Here is a 13,053-nt window from a genome sequence, read left to right as displayed (position 1 = left end):
AGAAGGTGAGGGTACCAGCCCAAACACCTTGCTTGGTAAGAATGCCCTCGCCCTTCCTGGTGGGAGGGGACCCTCCCCGCCCAGGCGCTTGGATGCCTGTCTCATTCCTCTCCCAGTTTCCTTTATTGTTTCCTGCCTCCACCCATCATTTCTTGGCCCTGACCTGGGGAGCAGAACCAGCTTCTGGGACGGGACACCCAGCTTGGAAATGTCACAAGAGGCACGTGCCCCCCACTACCCCCAGAGCAGAATTTAGTCTGGGTTGTCTATTTCACCCAGAACCTTCTAAAACATTTCTGCTGTCAGCGTCCAGTCCTTCTAACAGGCTCTGCACCTTCTCTGTGCAGGGGAAGGCTGGCCTCAAGCCAGACAACTTGGTTTCTGGGACAGATGAAGGCACAGTTTTCCTGTTTTTATCAGGGCCTTGGGGTCCCCACCCAGCCCCTGTGTCTTCCTCCCGCCACTGGTTTTAGAGGCTGTCTCCATGCCTCTGAAAGGGGAGCCCCTACTGTAAAGGGTTCCCTATCCTCCCTCCCTACCCATTTTCTTCAAAATCCCCAAACGACAGCTCTTATTCTTGCTGTAGAAACAGATGCTTGGCATATATGAAGTTGGGTGGGAGGGCTGGTTTTGACTGTAGGAACTACTTTCGGCTCATTTTAGGGAGGAGAAAGAAGAGGAAGGCAGCATAGGCAGAAGGGCCTGAAAATTGGAAGTTGCATACAATTGTGTATGTGTTGGTATGAACTGGGCACGGCATGGACTCTGGAGCTGGGCTCCCTGGGTTCGAATCCTGGCTCTGATGCCTTACTAGCTGGATGACCATGGGCAAATTAGTTTCTCTATGGCTCATTTTCCTCATCTGTAAAATAAGAATAATAGTACCTGGAGTTCCCGTTGTGGCTCAGTGGTTCATGAACCCAACTAGTAACCATGAGGATGCGGGTTCAGTCCCTGGCCTCAGTCAGTGGGTTAAGGATCCGGCATTGCCATGAGCTCTGGTGTAGGTTGCAGACGCGGCTTGGATCCCGAGTTGCTGTGGCTGTGGTGTAGCTCCAATTCAGCCCCTAACCTGGGAACCTCCATATGCTGTGGGTCCGGCCCTAAAGAGACAAAAGACAAAAAAGAAAAAAAAAAGAATAGTACCTTGTAAGGCTGTTTTGAAGGTTAATGAATCAATACACATAAGTCATTAGAATAGCGTTACTGTCCGCTTCATGAATCTGTCTCTACTGGCTGAGAAGTGCATGCTGCCTGGGAGCGTGATGGCCGTCTGCCCACGGGGATGCCGCAGCCTGTTAACCACTCGGCTCCGCTCAGGACCAGCTAGGGTGAGGGCTTACTCTTCTCCTCAGCATGGTGCTTTTGCCCAAAGGGCCTTCCAGGTGGAGGTAGGGAAATAAGGCCTGGCTTGGTCCCCAAGCTTACCCAGGGCCACATGGTAGCCTCAGAGTGAGAGGCTTTGCCCTGAGCATCCAGTCTAACCTGTAGTTTGACGCCAGACTGTGCTACCTCAAAACTGTTCTGCTTTTCCGTGACTTCCTCTAGTCAAATCCTTGGCTGATACCAGTACCCTTCAAAGACCAGGCTGCTTTCTTTTTGCTTTCCAGTTGAACAAACAAACTCTACTTTTTCTGTGGTCTCTTTACAACTTATTGTGCTTCTTCACACTTGTCTTGCCTCTGGCAGCCCATCTGGATTAGGCTCGGCAGGAGTTGAGGATGGAATTAAGGCACAGAACAGAGAGGCCGCCCTGGCCCGCCAGTTCCGGGGTCTGTTCTCTGCTCCTCCATCACCCGTAAGAGCTTGCCCAGACACTCCCACCTCGGATCGTCTAGCTACTGTAGCAAAACCTTTCAAATTAAGTGCCCGGGATAGAATATAATAGCGGTTGGATCCATGCCCCGTTCCCTTGCTCCCCTGGCAGGGGTGGGGTGGGGCCAGGGGCTTGAGCCTCTAGCGTGCTGAGCGTGCCCAGAATCCTCTCTCCGCTGTGTCCTCATCCCCCTCTTCTTCATTTGGTTCATCCAGTTGGCTTTGCAGGGAGGTGTCCAGTTATGGTCCCCACTACCCCCTGGCAGAACTCCTGGCAGTCTGCTCAGCACAAGACGTCCATTGCCTTATTTGCCCTTGCAAGTTCAGGGGTCTGCTGGCACTTCTCTTCCTGGGAGCACTAACAGCAGATGAGTCCTGCAGCGGGTGGTGTGGGGAAGCCCTCAGGCCACTACATTCCAGATGCCTTACCCATGCATGGTCCAGAGACTTTGCAGAAACAAGGAGCGATTGTGTGGCACTGAGGGGCTTTCTCCCAGGCCTGGGATGCCTTGGGGTGGAGACTGGCTCCCATTCAGCCTTGCCATTTCAGCCCCTCTGCATCTGGTTTCTGCTCCCAGGCTGTGGGTTAAATGGTGGCTACAGGTCCCTCCCCCACGTCTTTCTGAGGCACGGTGAGTCAAGGAAAGGCATGTGGGGACAGGAGCCTAAGCAGACTCTGGGACAAGGTGGGAAAGAATAGCAGGTGGTTTGGGACAACACCTGAAGGAGCCTTTGGCAAGGATGACAAGGACAAGTTGAAAGGGGGATCCTCTGGACCAGACTGTCCAATAGAAAGTTCTGCAAAGAGATAAATGTTCTAAGTGCTCTCCCACTTAGTAGCCATTAGCCACACGTGGCTATGGAGCACTTGAAATGTGGCCAGTGACTGATGAACTGAATTTAACATTTTATTTGCTTTTAATTTAATCAGAGGTATTCCTTGTGTCAATTTAAATAGCTACACTTAAGTGGCTACCGTATTAACAGTGCAGCTCTCCACAGCTCATTCAGAAAGAAACAGTGGAGTACTCTGGAAGCTTGTCACCTCTTGCAGTCTTCCCCCCCCCCCCCCACGAGCCTGGGGGAGGGTGGTGTTTTCCTGTCCTCTCCGGAAGGAGGCTTGTCCTCTTGGGCAATTTCTACACTTCACCAACTCTGGAATCCTGATGCCCCAGGGCCAACAGGTCCCTGGCTGTGTGCCACCCTGACCGGGGCATTGGTTCCCCACCTCGCCAAGCATGTTTTCTGCCCAGCCTTGTAACGCTCAGGTGCTCACATGCCCCAGTGGATTTGGCCAGGGCTGTTCATGAGGAGGTGGTGGGTTGGTAGGAAAAGTAGTTTTTGCTCCTTCCTTTCTGCTTCTATGAGTATTGGATCTGTGCTTTATTTTGGGTTCAAAGGGTTCTAGAAACAGGCCCAGTTGGGGCCTCCAGAGGCGAACACACAGATCCTTAAATTTTTTTGAATGTCCAGTGTTTGGGTGACACTGAGGGTTGTCTAAAGGAGCTTCTCTGACCTTAGGAATAAATAGCACAGGCCTCCAACTCACACCCCAGGAGACAAAACTGATATTTTTATTTAAATTGGTGTGGCTGACCCTTAAATTGGGTTTCCTTTTTTTCTCCTATGGAAGTAGAGAGGAGTTGTCATTTATGTGAAAAAGAGAACAGTTCTTCTTTATGCCTATTCTCTCTGGTCTGCCTGAGGGGGTGGGGCTGGGAAGATCATGTGTGGTGCATTTATAGATTCAGAAGCCCCCAGTCTCGGTGGGATTTGGGGCAGGAGTGTGGAGGATATTGGGAAACCATCCTCAGGGTTGGCCCTTGGCTTTGGGCCTTGTGGGAGCTTGGCAAGTAGAGGCAGTTTGGAAATCCCCGGGGGCCCAGAGGAAATCCCCAGCAGCTGAGAGTCCTCATGGAGCAGCAGGCCCACTCACACCACCAGTCAGGTGGTCCCTGCAGGCAGCTGGGACCTGACTCCCAAGGGATGGATTCCTGGTCTTATCAGAGGACAAGCCTGGACTTCCCTGCCTAGGCTCTGTGCCCATGAGGTGGTATGGTGTCAACAGGCTCTGAGCAAACCTTCAGGTGTGCGAGGCAGGGGCTGGGAGAGTGCTAAGCCTCAGCGACCACCGCTGGGGCAGTGATGATAGGGGCTGGCTACCCGAAGCCCACTGACCCTCCTGGATTGTTTGTCCCAGATCTCTCCCCACTACACAGGCTCAAAACATCCCTGGATTCTTCTGTTTATTCATGAAGTCATTCATCCATTGTATTCCATTTATAAGCATGTGTTGAGTGACTACTATATAGAGGGGCGTTTAGGGCCGTGGGGATGGAGCAGTGATGAAAGCAAAGTCTGTCTGTGCCGACGTCATCCTTGCTTCTTCTTGACTTGTCCCTCCAGGGTAACGGGAGAGGCCATCTTGCCGCTTCAGCCCCCTTGTCTCCAGCTCCCAGGGGACGCCTCTCGGGGGCGGGGCCGGGATGGCGACCCCAAAGAGGTTATATTTCGCCACTTGGGCACCGGCGGGTCCTTAAGAAGGGGGCGGACGCCCTCTGCTGGGCTCCAGCGGCCCTACAGGGCGGGTGTATCCCAGGGCTCCGGGCGCATGTGCCGGTTTGGCCCCGCCCCAGCCCTGCCCCTGCGCTGGTGGTGGGCGGGACCAGGAAGCGTAGGCCCACCCCGGAGGAGGCGGGCGGGGGCTGACTCGGGGGGGCGGGGGCTGACTCGGGGCGGGGGCGGGGGCTGACTCGGGGCGGGGGCGGGGGCTGACTCGGGGCGGGGGCAGGGGCTGACTCGGGGGGCGGGGGCCGGGGCCCAAAGCGACTCGCCGTCTGCACAGGATTGTCTGGACCCATCCTTGGGCATAAACCTTTGGTCTCGGCAGGTTTTGCTCTCAGTCCTCCTTCCCCTGTGGTCATCCCTAGGCTTCTTTAAGGGAATCTGTCCCCTTCCATTTTGGGATCCACTGGTTATTGGTACTCAGTAAAATGTCAAAAATTTTTGAAAAAAAAAAAAACAAAACTTAGGGAGTTCCCATCGTGGCGCAGTGGTTAACGAATCCGACTAGGAACCATGAGGTTGAGGGTTCGGTCCCTGCCCTTGCTCAGTGGGTTAACGATCCGGTGAGCTGTGGTGTAGGTTGCAGACGCGGCTCAGATCCCGAGTTGCTGTGGCTCTGGCGTAGGCCGGTGGCTACAGCTCCGATTCGACCCCTAGCCTGGGAACCTCCATATGCCGCGGGAGCGGCCCAAGAAATAGCAAAAAAAGGCAAAAAAAAATTTTTTTTTTTTGGTCTTTCAGAGGGTACCAGTCACTGTCCACTAACACTCCTACGCTGTTATTTCATAGGAGAGAAGACAAAGGCGGTGGGGAGAAAGATAATCAGAGGGCGGGCACTGGTGCTGAGAAACCTTTAAGTGGCCATCCCAGATAATGCACGTGTCTGGTGTGGGGGGGATCCCCTACCGCAGGACGCATAAGTGCTTAGGCCCTCCCCAGCCTGAGAGCTGAGTGCTTTAAGCAGGACTCCCCCCAGCTACCCTAAATAAGGAGTTCTCTTCGTGACATTTTATAGATTGCAAATTAATAATAAAACAAGCACTATACAATCAGTTTCCATTTAAGGAGTTAGTGCTTACAGACTTTTTTTTTTAGTTTTGATTTAAAAGGGAACTAGAAAAGCAAATGGAGTCAGAGGAGTATTCTTTAGTTAAAATGTAAAATTAGAACCTCATTCTCATTGTTTTACCAACCATCTACCTCTAAACCAGCCTCAAGAAGCTCACAGTCTAGTGGTAAGAGGATGAAACAAACACACAAAACCCCAAAACAGGCATTGTGCTTCCCCACAGTGTTCACCTTGAGGTATTACAGGCCATCCCTAGTTGCCTAGTAACTCCAAGCCTCCTGTCTAGCCTGCCCCTAGCTCTGCTTAGCTGCTTTGCCTGCCTACTGCCAGAAACAGAGCCAAGGAGCTTTCACTCACCCAGCGCTACCGATGTGGGAGAGCAAAGTAGTTCAAGTTGCTACTCTATCTGGATATTCCTTTGTTCCCTGCTCTCTTCTATCTGGCTAATTGCACATGTACCTTTCGGATCAGTAGTTAAGTCTTACTGATATATATTGAGCACCTACTGGGTGCCTGGTGCTGGGGAGTGGGATGTATCTAAAAGAAGTAAGAAATGGTCCCTGTTCTCCAGGGAGAGAAGGCTTAAATATATGATACAAATAGATTACCATGAAAACATCAATTTAGTCATGGCATATATGCATTAAGCGTCAATAAATTCAACTACAGCCCCTACTTCCGGCACCTCTAATCTGAGAGTAGAGGCTTCCTATGAAGCCAAAATGGTGGAACGTGAAGCAGCAGTTACCTTAGGGCACATTTTGCTAATGGATGCATGAAGTAAATCACGATAAGTGCAGCTACAGATTCAGTTCAAGTTATGGTGACTAGGCTGAGATGCTGAGTGTAGTTCCTGGCGAAAGAGCTTGGCAGGGCTGCTCACAGTGTGTGCTGCCTCTGTAATGCCTGCAGCAAAACAAACAACACAATTTCTGCTTTTAGCATGTTTTCATAAAAGTGAAAATCTTGTTCAGATTTTTTTTTTCTTTTTGGAAACAGATACTAATGTAGGTCTTTTGTAAAAGCCAAGTGGCATAAAGCAAACTTTCAAAAAGTGGAAGATACCTGTATGTGGTCGTGTAAGAAAGTGCATTACTATAGTCTGAAATTATAAACACTGTATTTTGTATATTTTCATTCTCTGCTCTTCAGTGACTATACATTTTGGCTTTCAGATATATAGAATCGTGTATATAAAACCATGTGTACTGTACTTTGTGAGGAATTTAGGGGATTTTTAAGAGTAATTTTGGCTTTATTCTATTTTTGTCTTACATGTTGACTTTAGAATCTAACCCTGTGGGGTGTGACCCCACCGTGTCTCATGGAACACCATGTTGAGTGTACTCAAGAACCACCATGCCTATGTGATATAGACAGTGAACGCTGTGGTTTTTAATAATTTAATCACTGCCTGCAATTCTCCAGGCCTAATGCTAGGTGCTTTACATGTACTGTTTGTTGGTTTTGTTTTTTTAAATTCTCACACAACAGCCCCATAAGGTAGGTATACTTATTATAAGGCAAAAAAATGGAAAGTCTAAAAAGTCAAATAACTTTTCCTTAGGTCAGACTGCAAGACAGAGACTGAGCTGGGGTTCAGATTTTGTTACTCTGTTAGCACATAGGCCTTAGGTTTCGGGAAAGGCTTCATGAAGGATGTGGGACTTGAGATGGGCTTTGAGAAACAGGGAGGCTGGAGAAGGCAGAGAGGCTGGTGGAGAGGCTTTCATAAGTTAAGGCTCTGGTGGGGATGAGGGCAGGGAGCCATAGGGAGGGGAGAGCCGGGTGTGCTGGGGAGAGGGCTGGGTGCGGTGCTGAGGAGGGCCGGTCGTGTCTGTCCTTGGAGGCAGGCTGAGGCCCCTGGGGGTGGCCTGGCTGGCTGTGGGGGTAACCGCACAGCCCCCCAGAGCCATAGGGCAGGCTTATGGACCAGGCCCTGAGTCAGCACAGAGCTTTGAGCAGCAGAGGGACTAGCTGTGGTGACGTGTGAAGCTGAGCGTGTTGCCAGGGCCCCAGCTTTCTCCCCGGAGTGAAGAGGTTGCGCTTTTCACTAAAGGAAGTGAAACTGCTCTGAGATGGTCTCCATCAGTAACAGCAAGCATCTCAGAGACGGAATAGTCAGTAGAAGAGTGGATGGATGGGCACGTGATTGCTTATAAGTCAGAACGAGACTGTGCAGATAAAGTGACACTCGGTCACACATAAGTCATCTTCCAGGGCCCTGCTGAATGGGAGGTGGGCCCAGAAGGCCTTCAGGCAGCCTAGTGCCTAGTAGAGGACACCAAGTCTGTGTGGGAAAACCCAGGCCCTTCACTCACAAGAGAGCTGGCGTGTTCCCTGACATTCCACATGTTCTGCTCTGGACTCTGGACTCTCAGGCTTGGTTATCTGGTTTTCCAGCCTTTGGCAGAAACGGCATATTAGAAGGAGGTGAGACTGCTGGAGACAGGCATGGTGACAGGCAGAGTGACAGCTGATGGCCTGACACAGGGCTAGAGAACAAAGGAACTGAAAAGCAGATATAGGGACACAAAGGGTGTGCGGCCCTCCTAACGTGGGGGTGGAGCAGGGCTTCAGGTTGCCTGTGGTGCCAAGGCAGGGCCAGTGCCTTTGAGGTGGTTTGGGGCATTGGTGGGGCAGAAGCCAGGCTGGAAGTCAGAAGTCATTGCCGTGGGCACAACGTGCCCTTCAGTCCTGGATGGAGAGGGAACAGCCGGGTTCAAGAGGAAAAGCTCAGGAGTTCCCGTCGTGGCGCAGTGGTTAACGAATCCAACTAGGAACCATGAGGTGGCGGGTTTGATCCCTGCCCTTGCTCAGTGGGTTAACGATCCGGTGTTGCGGTGAGCTGTGGTGTAGGTTGCAGACGCGGCTCGGATCCTGTGTTGCTGTGGCTCTGGAGTAGGCTGGCAGCTACAGCTCCGATTGGACCCCTGGCTTGGGAACCTCCATATGCCGCGGGAGCGGCCCAAGAAATGGAAAAAAAAAAAAAAGGAAAAGCTCAGAGTTTAAGATATTTGAGTGTTTTGCTTAAGAAACGTAGCCTATAAAATGTTTGTTATTTTTATGATTGTACAGCATAATAGAATTTAGAAAACTATTTAAAATAGAAAATATTCTGTCCTTTACAAAGAGGGTAGGCTTTAGTTACTTGGAAATTTTGCTTCTAATGCCCCCCATCATCATAGACAGATAGTAATTAATACTCATTGAAAATATATGGTCTGGATGTTGTTCTTAGAGCTTTGCAAGTACTAATTCTTTGAACCCCGACAATAACCCTATGGGGTAGTGTTATTTTTTCCCATTTTACAAGTGAAGAAGTCAAGGCATAGAGTTAAGTTATGTAGTTTTCTGCAAGGAAGAGCTAAGATTGAACCAGGCAGTCTAGCTCCTGAGGTCTCATAACCTAATAACCTGACCACAGTACACTGTGAACAATTCTTTTAAAGCAGTGGTTCTCAGAATCACCTAGAGGGCTGGTAAAGACACAGATGCTGGGTCCCACAGCCAGAACTTCTGATTCAGGTACATCTGGGGTGGGGCCCTAGAATTTATGTATGTTTCTCACAAGTTCCTAGGTGATGCTGCTGCTCTGAGGACCACATTTTGAGAACCAAAGCCCTTTCACTAACTGAGATCTTGCCAACCTCATATTGAGAGTCAGTGCAGCATAATCCTCATTTTACAGCTGGGGGAAATTTAAGTCACCTGCCCATGGTCACACAGCTAAATCATTCATTCCTTCATTCACTGCCTCACTGATTTAACAGATGGACACCTTTGCTCTAGGCCTTTTGTTGCCCTTTGAGTTGAGCAGCTCTCAGCTGGGGCTGTTGGTAAGAATCACCTGGGGAGCTTTTAAAAATCCCAGTGCCCAGGCCGCCTTCCCAGGCCAATTAAATCAGACCCTGGGGGGAAGAGGCAAGGTCCCGGCATCAGTTTTTTTTTTTTTTTGTCTTTTGTTGTTGTTATTGTTGTTGTTGTTGCTATTTCTTGGGCCACTCCCGCGGCATATGGAGGTTCCCAGGCTAGGGGTCAAATCGGAGCTATAGCCACTGGCCTACGCCAGAGCCACAGCAACGCGGGATCCGAGCCGCGTCTGCAACCTACACCACAGCTCATGGCAACGCCGGATCATTAACCCACTGAGCAAGGGCAGGGACCGAACCCGCCACCTCATGGTTCCTAGTCGGATTCGTTAACCACTGCGCCACGACGGGAACTCCGGCATCAGTATTTTTAAAGTCCCACAGGGGATTTCAGTGTGCCACTGAGGTTGGCACCATTGTGGAAAGAAAGCATTGAAGATGCAAAGACCTGTGACACAGCACATGCCCCAGAAGGACCAGACAATCTCCCCAGGAAGAGACCACTCACAAGCAAGCAGAGGGCCAAGCCCAGCATCCTAATGGCCCTGTGTGGTGGGTCTTGCACAGAGAGTGGGCAGGTGGGAGGCAGAGCTGGGCTTTGTACCTCTTGGGCAGTGCTTACCAACCTCTCCACTGAGAAAGTAATACTGTTTGCAGGACCTACTGGGCTCACAGGACCGGCCAGGGTGACAGGACTGAGGTCTCCAGACTCCCTGGTTGGGCGGTGGTTAGGAGACAGCTCTGCTCTGGCTTCCTAGCACCTCCCCCACCCCACGCTTTTCTTCCTGGAGAGGAAGAGTGAGGCAACCACTGCTTCCTTTTTTCTGCAGAGCTGACAGTTTCTGAGACAGCTTCGAAAGACCTGTCTTTTGGCTCCTTTCCACCTACTCGCAGCTTCCCTTTCAGCCTCCCAGGTGTCCCCAGCCCTGGTCTGGGCATCCTGTGGTGCTAACTGAAGAGCCAGGCCAGGGTCTGTCTGCGTGAGGAGCACTGGCCTTGCCCTGGCAAGCCCTTGCTCATTGGCCAGACACCCACGGTTTCCTCCGTCTGCAGGGCCAAGGCCTCCCCAGCACGCCCCACCCACCCCACCCTCCTCTGTGCCTGCGCCGTCCCTGGCCGTGTGGGGGAGAGATTACACAGAGAGAGTGCAGACTCCCTGCGTGTCCCTGGTGTATTTATTCCAGCGAGGCAGCCTCAGTGGGCCTCAGACTGACCGTGTGGGTCTCTGGGCTTCGCAGGACGGCTGTGTGGCCGCTGCTGGGGCACAGTGTGCAGTGGGCCCTGTGCGTTGTATTGGATGTGACGTTAGTGGTTGTCTTGGCCTCTGCTGCAGTAATTAGATGGCTGGGCTGAGCCTATGATTTGTGTGTTCTTGAGAACACTGTGCGGTGATCGAATGGTCATGTGTGCTGAGTGTGTGTGTGTGTGTGTACATGAATGCGCATGTGCTTGTCTTGATCCTGGCCTGTGGGGCCGGGGGGCTGCAGGTCTCAAATTCCTCTGCTATTTTTAGGGGCCATATCAGCTCAGCTGCTGGGAGCCCGGCTGTGTGTCAGTCGGAGTCTCACCCTCCCTTGTCCTTTGCCCCTCACCCTCCAGCACTGCCTGCCCCCGACCCGTGTCCTTACTCCGAGAGCCGCCTCCTCTCCCACGCATGCTGTATCCCCCTCTGCCTCCCGGCATACCTGGTACCCGCAGTCCTCCAGGCCTCTGCTTCTCTCCGACTGGCTCTGGCCAGGGCTGGGCAGCTCTGGACGGGAGGGGCCGGGGGAGAGGGAGGGGAACAGGGGCGGGGCTGCTGCCAGTGCTATTTTGAGCTGCTAACGGAGCAGCATCAAGAGGAGACTCCTCACTCTGGGCTGCTCCGGGCCAGGCCATGCGGGTGAGTGTCCTTCTGATCCCCTGCCCCGGAAATGTCCCAGGCGCCTCGTGCTGTTTCCTCGTTTAGGAAAGGAGGGGCCTTTTGGTTATTTCCCTAGACGTGGCTGAAGTCTGTGGGGGGTGGGGGGAGGCTGCCTTGGGGCTCCCCTCTGCGCCTTCTGGTAGGGAGCCGATAATCCATGCCTGAAGCCTCTATCCGTCAGAGGCGAGGGGCAGGGTCTCCGGGGCCTGACTCATGACTTTGGAAGTTTGGGAGGGGGCACCGGCTTCTAAACCTCAGAGTCCTGGGACCGCATCAGCCCCCCCACCTGCGGGGACACGCCTTCCCATACACCGTGAGTGCCTGAGGCCTGCCTCCTTGAAATGCTATTTTCTTCCAAAGCCCAGAACCCCGGTGTTTCCCAGGCCTTTGGAAGCCCTGCTTTGTGAGCCAGGAGAGCCCCCCACGCCCTCTTCCTTGAGGGGTGTGAGGGGATGGCTGTCGAAGTTGTCAGGGATCCTCCTTTCACCGTCCCCGAGAGTGGACTCAGCATGATCGCCTCCATTTCTGTGGATGGGACACTCAGAAGGGGCACAGATGGCATCTCAGGGATGCCCTGACTGTCGTAGCTCTCTTTTTTAGCAGAGGTTACTTCAGAGGAGTAAGTTCCTTAAAAAAGCAAGTGAGGAGAGATATAGCCTCCTCCGGGTCCGTTCCGTTCCTCCCACGCCACCCTTCCCGGCCACAAGGGTAAGGTTTTTAGTTGTGTCAGCAGTTGGCAGTGTTTGGGCTGGCCTGGTGCGGAGGTGTATCAAAGCTCGAGATGTGCCCAGGAGCATTTGTATCTCCCTGTGCCCAAGGACTGCCCCGCCCCGCCACTAAACTGCCACCGGTGCCAATGTGTGTGGGTGGGCTGGGGGTGGGGCGGAGAGGCTCCTCGCCCCGAGAGTGGGTGCTTCCTGGTCGAGCTTACACCCACCTCCACCCCACCCTTGGCCTCCCGGCCCCAGCACCAGGTCACAGACTTGGGGCCACACGCGCTGATGGCCAGGCAGTTGGAAGGGGCCCTCCGGCAGGTCTGGCCGTTGGAGGAGGAAGCCCACACCTTCTGCAGCTTCAGTGGCAGCAGGAGGCCATCCCAGTGCACCTGCTTCCTCCAGACTGGCCTGGCCGGCAGTGGCCCTGCCGCTTGGCTGCTTTCTGTTCCGCTCTGGGCGGGGGAGGGCTCTCCCTGGAGGCTGGACCAAAGGGGCCAGGGTGTCTCTGCCAAGCCCTTCTCCCCTTTCTCCTCTGGCAGCCTGGCCTTTAAGGGAAGTCCCTGCAGAGCCGCCATTCCTCGCATCTCTGTATAGAGCTTATTCCGGCCGTGGATGGGTGGATGGGTTGGGTCGGGGGCGGAGGGGTGGGCCACCTCTGGAAACTCCTGCTTTCTACCCAAACTGTTGCTCTGGCAGGTGATGTTGAGAAGGACAGTGGTGCAGGTGAACCAAGGGAGGTGGGGCAGGGCTTCCTGTCCCCTCCAGGAAGCCTCCGAAGTTCTTGCTGGAGGACAGACCTGGGTGTGAGTCCTCATTTGCCACTTGCTGCTCTGGGAGCTTGTGCAGGTCATTTCTGAGCCTCCTTTTGCTCATCTGTAAAGTAGGAATCATACTGGTATCTACATCAGAGGGATGTTGTGAGGATTAAATGAGATGGGACATGTCGAGTGTTCAGCATGGTACCTGGCGCTTAGCACATGTGGGGTACAGGCTAACTGTTCTTTTATTTCCTCCCTGCCCCGTCATCCCTCCACCCCCCTTCCTTAGATGTCAGGTTAGGCCTGGCAGGGAGAGGGTCACCTGGGTGCTACCCCTGTGTTCAAGTGGGAAAGG

The 13,053-nt window shown here is 52.9% G+C and overlaps 1 protein-coding gene and 1 long non-coding RNA gene across 19 annotated transcripts in view; one reads left to right on the top strand and one right to left on the bottom strand.

Annotated features, from left to right (window-relative positions):
* Positions 1-13,053, top strand: part of MYO18A (myosin XVIIIA) — a 97,818-nt gene that overhangs the window by 22,502 nt on the left and 62,263 nt on the right. For 4 of the 17 annotated variants that reach the window (XM_047757830.1, XM_047757831.1, XM_047757832.1 and 1 more), the window contains exon 1: positions 11,140-11,203. The exons of 10 other annotated variants lie outside the window; for them this stretch is intronic. Coding sequence is in view for 2 of the 7 variants with exons in the window: in XM_047757834.1 (XP_047613790.1) it covers positions 11,198-11,203 (6 nt within the window). In the remaining 5 variants the exon portion in view is untranslated. Of the gene's footprint in view, positions 1-11,127; positions 11,204-13,053 lie in introns of those variants that run through there. 3 more of the 17 variants (XM_047757834.1, XM_047757840.1, XM_047757833.1) reach the window with 3 other exon arrangements.
* LOC125114512 (uncharacterized) lies at positions 5,425-11,706 on the bottom strand. Of its 2 annotated transcripts, XR_007131828.1 has the most exons (3): positions 11,007-11,265; positions 7,771-7,853; positions 5,425-6,355 (listed from the first exon to the last, which is right to left on the bottom strand). It is a non-coding gene; the product is annotated as an uncharacterized LOC125114512 (long non-coding RNA). The 2 variants fall into 2 exon arrangements; XR_007131827.1 differs by lacking the exon at positions 7,771-7,853 and having other exon boundaries at positions 11,007-11,706.

The sequence above is a fragment of the Phacochoerus africanus genome, chromosome 14, assembly GCF_016906955.1.
Source record: "Phacochoerus africanus isolate WHEZ1 chromosome 14, ROS_Pafr_v1, whole genome shotgun sequence".
Lineage (NCBI taxonomy): Eukaryota > Metazoa > Chordata > Mammalia > Artiodactyla > Suidae > Phacochoerus > Phacochoerus africanus.
The sequence above is the reverse complement of the archived record's forward strand: the minus strand, read 5'-3'. Positions and strand labels throughout refer to the sequence as shown.